Below are 8,373 nucleotides of genomic sequence, written 5' to 3' on the forward strand. Positions count from 1 at the left end.
TAACTTTATAATTTTTTTCTGTATTGCTTCATTGCATTTAAATGTTCAGTTATTTTTGTTAAGTTATTAAACCTGTTATACTGTATTATGACAGCACTTTTTTTAAACTAAATTTCAATATCGTGACAATACCGTATACTGTGACAAAAGCATTAGCAATTAATCGCAACATGAAAATTACCGGCATATCCCTACCCAGAACAGACCCATACCGCCAATCCAAACTGTATGCTAATTGTCAATCATCTTTGACGATAGTGGTCCTGACAGAACCATACTTGTTTACATATTGAACCATGGTTCCCCTTTCAGTCAGTTACTTTCGACATTGTCAACACTGAAATTAGAGGTCTCACTTAGGAGCCCCAATCACCTCTGAGCACTACATGCAATGGCCAATGACTATTGGCGAGTGGAATTTACATGCCAAACCACTCCCAGTACATACGGGTACATAAGATGATGGCGTGCCATTTTTGCTCCAGAGCTGATTGCTTCGTGGGCGTCTTTTCTCCCAGAAACGAACTACAAGAAAAAACAAAGAAAACCAGTCTGCAGGATCTTCTCAGCTGTGTCTCCAGATGGCATGATCAGCGGTGTGTTCACCCCTGTGATAGCACAGATAAGTGCTGTGTTACACCCCTGGGCACTCCAGCCTAAATAGCAGTTTCATCTACAGCTTGCATGGTCGTGTCTTTCAAGGTATCTTTCCGACCGTGTACTTTTGGGTGCGGTAGATTCCTTACTTCTGATGACTGGCACGATTGCTCTCTTACATGTCTGGGCCATAAGCATGCTGAGATGGCTTTTGTGGATAGGTCATGTCCGCACTGTGAGCGCATGTCCATGGATATGATGAGTTTGCGGCTCTCATTTATTATGAGGCTCCCCTTGAATTCTACCCAGTCCGGTTCCGCTTTGCCAGCCCTCACAGAAGTCCTGCTTAGTACCATTGAGCTCCTGGACGAAGATGCCAGTCCGTCCCATGAAGGACCCAGTGGTTCATTCGGGGCTCCTCAGGAGGATAAGGTGTCTATCGCAACGTGCAGAGATCGCAGTCCTCTTGGCGAAGGATGCAATAGAGCCTGTCCCTCCAGCCGGGATGAAGTCAGGGTTTTACAGCCCTTATTTCATTGTACCCAAGAAGAGCAGTGGGTTATGACCAATCCTGGATCTGTGAGTGTTGAATCGCCCTTCACAGGCTTCCATTCAAGATGTTGATGCAGAACGAACTAATACCTTTATTGTCATATGTCCAACAGTCCAAACGAAAGTCACTTTCAGTCTCTCACTCCAAAAAAAATGCACATACCCACTTACATTCAAAATTGCACAAATTCTGTAAAAAACAGAAGTGCAAATACTAAATACACAAATCCCTTACTTCACATTTGTCCAGAGGCATTTAAAGCTTGTACAGCTATTGGATAAAAACTGTGTTTGAATCTATTTGTCCTTTTTTTTGTTTTGTCTATTGTCTATTTGTCTGCCTGATGGTAACAGAGTGAATAAAGAGTGACCTAAGTGTGATGAGTCCTTTATAATACTGTGAGCTCTCTTAAGACAGCGGGAACTGTGAAGGTCCTCCAAAGTTGTGAGAGGGCACCCAATGTTTTTTTCTGCAGTCCTGATGACCCTCTGAAGCTCTTTTTTATATGCCATGCTGCCTTTGTGTGTGGTTTCCCAGCTGCACCAAGTAAGAATACTCTCAATAGTAGAGTGATAGAAGGATACAAGCAGACTCTGAGCAATACTATTCTTTCTGACAACCCTCAGAAAGTAGACCCTCTGCTGTGCTTTCTTCACCAGTTCAGTGGTGTTCCTGCCCCAGGTCAAGTCCATCTCAATGCAGACTCCCAGAAAACAGAACATTCTTGCATGAGATCAGCACCAGGATTGGTTTGCAGCAATCAACCTGAAGGATGCATACTTTCACGGTTTTTTGTTTCTTCAGTTTGCTTTCAAGGGTTGAGCGTATCGATACAAGGTCCTCCCCTTCGGGCTGTCCCTGTCTCCCTGCGCCTTCACATAAGATATCTCCACTATGGAGGAAGGGCATCTGAGTCCTCAACTATCTCAACGACTGGCTTATATTAGCTCACTCGCGAGATCTGTTGTGCGAGCACAGGGATATGGTGCTTTAGCATCTCAGCCAGTTGGGGCTTCGGGTCAACTGGGAAAAGAGCAAGCTCTCCCCTATGCAGAGCATTTCTTTTCTCAGTATGGAGCTAGACTCAGTCATCATGACAGCATATCTCACAAACAAGCGTGCCCAGTCAGTGCTGAACTGCCTGAATTCGTTCAGGGGAAAAACAGCGGTTCCTCTAAAAATGTTTCAGAGGCTTCTGGGGCATATGGAATCCGCAGATGTACAGATTGTTACATATGAGAATGCTTCAGCACTGCCTGTACAACTGAGTCCCAAGATGGGCATATTGCCACAGCACACACCTGGTGGGTGTTACCCTGGTTTGTCACTGCCTTTTTAGCCTGTGGTCAGACCTTGGTGTTCTTAGGGCAGGTGTGCCCCGGGAGCAAGTGTTGAGGCACACTGTAACAACAAATGCCTCCAGGACGGGCTGGGTCACTATATGCAAGGGGCACACGTAGCTTCAGGCTTCTGGATGGGACCTCGACTGCAGTGGCATATCAATTGCCTCAAGCTGCTGGCAGTACTGTTTGCAGTACTGGTTCTGTCCACAGTTGCAAGGCAAGCATGTACTCATCCGCTTGGACAACAACGGTTGTGTAATATCAAATAATCAAGCGGGGATACGCTCTCATTGCATGTCGCAACTCGTCCACCATCTACTCCTTTGTAGTCAGATGTGGCTGCATGCCATGCATTGCTGCATGCCGTTCATGTTGCAGGGGAGCTCAATCGTGCAGCCAATGCGCTCTCATGACAGCTTAGCCTTCCCGGAGAATGGAGACTCCATCCCCAAGCGGTCCAGCTGATTTGGAGTCGATTCGGGGAAGCCCAGGTGGACCTGTTTGTTTCCCAGGAGTCCTCCCACTGCCAGCTGTTACTCCCTGACCAAGGCCCCCCTCAGCTTGGATGCACTGGCACACAGCTGGCCCCAGGGTTTGTGCAAGTATGCTTTTTCCCCAGTGAGCCTCCTTGCACAGACTTTGTGCAAGATCAGAGAGGACAATGTTACCCTGAAACCCCGGTCTGGTTATGTGCCTAAACTTTCCACTACTCCCTTTTGAAACCAGGTGGTGAGCCTGCAAGTGCTGCCTCTGGAGGAGGCAGATCCAGGCCTTGTGTTGCTGTGTCCTGTTCATGTTTTGTGCATTTATGCGGAACGCACCCATAGCTTTAGATGTTCTGACTAGCTTTTTGTCTGCTTTAGAGGTCTGCAGAAGGGAAAAGCTGTCTCCAAACAGAGCTTTGCCCTGGATGCCATTGCCTTGGCGTACCAGACACAAGGCGAGCCATGCCCCCTGGGGGTGAGCGCTCACTCCACTTGTGTTGCCTCCTGGGCGTTGGTGCACGGCACCTCTCTAGCAGACATCTTCAGAGATGTGGGCTGGGTGACACCTAATATCTTCGCGAGATTCTATAATCTCTGTGTGGAACTGGTTTCCTCATGCGTGTCGAGTATGAACAGATAATTTGCAGGAGAACTGGCTCAGTGTCTCGCTTGCAGTGCCATTCCTCTAGCTAGTGCATGCTCCTTATCTTCTTCCAGTAAGTTCCCCATCTGGTGAAACCTGGTCGAGTTCCTCCAGCACCAGGTGGCATTCAGAGGAGTCTCTTGCCAGGCTCAGTGCTCCTACCCTAACGATTGCTGAAACAAATATTATGAGTATATCGGAACACCATTATTTTGGCTTCCTTAGTAAGGCCTTTATGGTTGGTTGATTAGCTGGCTTAGGTGGAAGTGGGCAAGTTACGGATTGAGGTTCATCTGTCTTGGCACTCTCTCCATAGGAACCCCTAATGTCAGTGTCAACGTAATGTTGAATGTGACTGACTGAAAGGGAACAGCACGGATATGTTATATAATTTTAATTCTCTGAAAGAGGGAACAGAGATGTTATGTCCCTCATGCCACAACCCTGAACTTCGCTGAATTCCAGGATGCTTTCTCAGCTCCTCAGCACAAACCTGAATGAGTGGATGCATGCAAACTTCTTGTATACCCGTATGTACAGGGAGTGGCTTGGCATGCAAATTCCACTCGCCAATAGTCGTCGGCCATTTCTTGTAGTGCTCAGAGGCAATTGGGGCTCCTAAGTGAGACACCTAACGTCAGCCAACCTAAGCCGTGGAATACAGATTTCTCCCAAGGAAGCTCCTCCAGGAGTGATACCAGGTTCGAAAATCAAATGAGGGACAGTCAAAACGGTGCTACTAAGAGAAGCTGAACTTTGTTTTCCTGTTGTATTCCTGTTTTCAGATTCAAACAACCTGAGATGTGCACCGCCTACTGCAATACACACTTGCTCTGCACCCAAAGCAGAATGCTCATCATGGAGGCAGACCTGGGTATAACCACAACATTATAGTCGTTTGAGCCATAAAAAATGCTAAGTTTAACTGTTTACATCTGAAACACAGCAGCACTTGATGAAGCAGAATCAGCTGTGTAGTGACCTATCACGTGGCCCGAAACAACAAATCAGTTGCATGTGACAGTAAACAGAAACATACAAAGGTCAAAAGTGATTGCATTGCAAGCTTCCAGACTTGAACACAACTTCCCACATGCGACTTCATCTTAGAAGCAGACTGCACTCAGTCCAGGAACAACATGAGAAACTGTCTGCTCACTCTCCATAACAGACTTACTGTGCATGTCCAAGGACTTCTGTGTTGAGGACACAGAATGACACACTGACAAAAAGCCACTGTGTTCCAGCTTGAGCAAAGACGAACTCTACTTAATGTGAGTCACTGAAACACAGTATCAAAATAATCGAATGAAAAGCCAAGAGCTTCTCAAAAAGCATGGACATATAAACCATCCTTCTGAAGAAGAGACTGGAAGATCTGACGAGTGTTGGCACAGGCACATTCATTTGAGGCACTGATGATGAACATGTAGCTCTTCAAATCTGCAGTTATAACCAAATTATTTATGTGCAAAGTATAGTCACATATCAAAACAAACTATGTGGAGTCCATGATAGTTTTTTCCCTCCAGAGGGTTATACTGTTACTTAAACCTGACTCATCACAAACTATCAGCTTTGATCTTTTATGATAAAACCAATATACAGATCAACTTTTAATTTATGACATATTTATTCAGTCCTGATCTGTAGTCCCAATAGACAGAAAAACAGAAATCTTTAATATGCTGTTTTGACAAGGCTTGTTTCAAGCTTTAGTTAGTCAATCACTTTACTCAAACTTGTCAGTTGTAATAAGCTAGGAATAAGGTTTCTACAGGTTTGTTTATTTGGTCTATTTATAATAATATAAAGTTTTGTACTCACTGCTCCTCCATTTAGTATCATGGTCATCTCAGTTGGTTGGTAGACGTTACTTCTGAAGGGTGCACTGGGTCTGACTCCTGTGTTGCCGTTATGATGGCTACCACTTCTCAACCCTACAACAATAGAGGATGGATGTTAGGATCTGTTTAATGTATATTAAATTATATATTCTTTGTGCCTTGTTGTACCTGCAGCATTTTCATCAAACGCGTATCCCTGGTTCTCCACAAACTGCCTGTGTGAAAGTGGGATGTCCTCATCAAGGCTGGCCTCTCTCATGCGTGATGAATTCTGAGATGTGTCAAAATAGTCTGGAGCTGAAGGCTGAGTTGGTGTTCGAAGACAGGCATGGGCTTCAGGAGCAGCATGGCACAGCAATAACAACCAACCCTGCGCTATCAGGGCCACAGCCAATGCTGGATCATCCCAGTCCGGAGACTTTCCAAGTACTTTGTTTCCATAGACGTAGAAACCAACCCAAGCCACCCACAGGAGAATGGACAGCAAGCAGGAGACTAGAAGCCACACAACATTACAGTGCCATTGTCGTGCCTTCCCACACAGTGCTAATGTTGCAGTTACTAGGGCAGACAGCAGGAGTGCAACCACATAGGCACAAGCGAGTGCAAAGTCCAGTTGCTGATACTCGCAAGCCGGGTTACCCTCCCGCAGCACTGTTAGAAGAAGCCACTCTGCAGCAATAATACCTTGTACTGCTGTTAACCCTAGCACTAGTCCAATGAGGGCACACCCGCCTGGGCTACGAGACTCACGTGCAAGCCTGCGCAGCCTCAAGCCCTGTGCTAACATGCAAGCAAAGCAGAGTGAGAAAAACAAACCCCAGAGGGCACGTCGCACCAAACAAATGCTCTCGTTATGCTCAATAAGGTATGCAAAGCTAAGCCCAAACAGCCCAATAATGCCCATTAACAGTAAGAGAATCGGACCGATGCCACTTCGCTTTGGTGCCTCAGTCACTGAGTGCAGGCGACAAAGTAACACTATCAGCAGTAAAATGGCAACTAATACACCAGCCGCTGCTACGACCTCCACCACCACCCCCCACATAGCATCCAGGTCACATAAGAGAGTGTATGGTCTTGGAATCCCAAATCTGCAGCCAAATGGGACTGTTGGCTGCTCAGCTTGAGACAAACTCGCACCCGGCCCAGTGAGCAGCAGGAACACGACATGAAATAATGACATCTGAGAAAGAGAGAGAAAACAAGAATGAGTCAATCTTAGTCTTTGTACAATTTGCTTTTAAAGGTGTGTTCACACATGTCATGTCTGGTTCGATTAATACGAACTCTGGTGAGATTGCTCTGTTAGTACGGTTCATTTGAGTAAGTGTGAACCCTGCTATCCGAACCCTGGTGCGCACCAAACAAGCGGACCGAGATCCATCTTTTTAGCGGTCTCGGTCCACTTGTTCCAAACGAACTCTGGTGCTGTTTGAATGAAATACGAACGCAACATGGACCAAATACTTGTAAACGAACTAAAAACAGGAAGTAATGACAAGATGCGATGCTATGCAACATGATTTCACAAAGGGAACAAGCGGTGTATCCAAAACAAAATGAGCAGAGGGCATACATGGAGCAACGAGGAGGTAAAGCGCCTTTTATGAGCTCTTTGTGAGTTTGCAGGTGGTGAAAATCATAAAATCATAGAAAATAAAAAAGATATACATGCAACAATGAGCGTGCTTAGTCCAGCAGATGGCATTAAGTGTATTCGACTTAAAGCGGCGCTGAGCAGACCGATCAGTGAATGGGTACTTTGATGTCATACACCTGCAGCGCCGCTTTAAGTCAATCGCACCTTTTCCTTTTGTTTGGAGTGTTCGGTGAGTACCGTCACAAAATATACACCATTCAACCCGACCAATCAGGCTGTGAATGTATCTCTACGCCTTTAGGTTTGGAATCTTTAGGTTCGCTGTCAAAAATGCCAGTGTGAATGCTAAGCGGACCAGGACCAAATGTATCATTTTCCTTTTTGGTCCGGACCAAATTAACCAAATGAACCGAACTACAAGTGTGAACACACCTTAAAATTTGGTCTGATACATACAGTGGCCCAAAAATGTTTCTGGTCACCTAAGTCCCTTTTTTGTTTTTGTTTTTTTAATTTTCAGTTTCATTTTTTAACCATTTTTGATTTAAAGCGCCCATATTATGCTTTTTTAAAATGTTCCTAATTTTGTTTTGGAGGTCTCCTACAATAGGTTTACACGCACCTAGTTTCTCAAATAGTTTGAAATGATTCATTCAAAGATTTAGGCTCTCTAAAGACCTCCTTTCAGTAAGCCTACTCTGCTCTGATTGGTCAGATAGCTCAGTCTGTTGTGATTGGTCTATTGCTGTGGTATCGTAAAAATGTATTTTAACCAGACACTTCACATCCTTATCCTGTTGAATCGTAAACAATGCAAATCTGCTTTCGCACTGCAGAAAATAGCATCACAACACAAACCATAAACTAAAGTTTTTGAAGGCAGATCAATGTAGACATTGTTTGCGGGAAGCCAATGAAGACCATTAAGCAAATGTGTTAAGGATCTTTGCAGATAAGTTTCATAAGTGGAACTGGGATTGCTGATGACTTGTCTCAGCAGTTAGTTTAGAATAAACTCTTTCTTTCAGGAGACATTGGGCCTCATTTACGAGCGTATGACAGAAAATTGGGCGTACGGTCGTTTCAACGCAAAACTTGGAATTTATCAATATGGACGTGAACGGTGGCTACGATCAAATCTCACGTCTGGTCTCAGCTCGTGTACGCAAGTTTTTGAGTTACCTGAACTTGCGCGCAGCATAGTAAATATGGTGGAGAATTGTACAATGACAGCATTTTGTTCATTTTTATTTTCCTGACTGTCAAACGAAGCTCATTAGTCGATCGTTAACCAGTAAGATT

The 8,373-nt window shown here is 44.9% G+C and overlaps 2 protein-coding genes and 1 long non-coding RNA gene across 5 annotated transcripts in view; 2 read left to right on the top strand and 1 right to left on the bottom strand.

Annotated features, from left to right (window-relative positions):
* LOC107680213 (uncharacterized) overlaps positions 1 to 6,132 on the top strand; it is a 16,415-nt gene extending 10,283 nt beyond the window's left edge. Inside the window, exon 3 of the long non-coding RNA XR_001633128.1 lies at positions 6,121 to 6,132. This is a non-coding gene — a long non-coding RNA (uncharacterized LOC107680213). The remainder of the gene's footprint in view (positions 1 to 6,120) is intronic.
* Positions 1 to 8,373, top strand: part of LOC107680186 (gastrula zinc finger protein XlCGF57.1-like) — a 398,670-nt gene that overhangs the window by 322,891 nt on the left and 67,406 nt on the right. The gene's annotated exons all lie outside the window — the stretch shown is intronic.
* LOC107680195 (G-protein coupled receptor family C group 5 member B) overlaps positions 1 to 8,373 on the bottom strand; it is a 34,707-nt gene that overhangs the window by 6,888 nt on the left and 19,446 nt on the right. For both annotated transcript variants that reach the window (XM_016475983.1, XM_016475982.1), the window contains 2 exons: positions 5,637 to 6,654; positions 5,449 to 5,561 (listed from right to left, as the gene is read on the bottom strand). In XM_016475983.1, coding sequence (XP_016331469.1) covers positions 5,449 to 5,561; positions 5,637 to 6,654 — 1,131 coding nt within the window. The remainder of the gene's footprint in view (positions 1 to 5,448; positions 5,562 to 5,636; positions 6,655 to 8,373) is intronic.

This window comes from Sinocyclocheilus anshuiensis, unplaced genomic scaffold (genome assembly GCF_001515605.1).
Source record: "Sinocyclocheilus anshuiensis isolate Anshui unplaced genomic scaffold, SAMN03320099.WGS_v1.1 scaffold492, whole genome shotgun sequence".
Lineage (NCBI taxonomy): Eukaryota > Metazoa > Chordata > Actinopteri > Cypriniformes > Cyprinidae > Sinocyclocheilus > Sinocyclocheilus anshuiensis.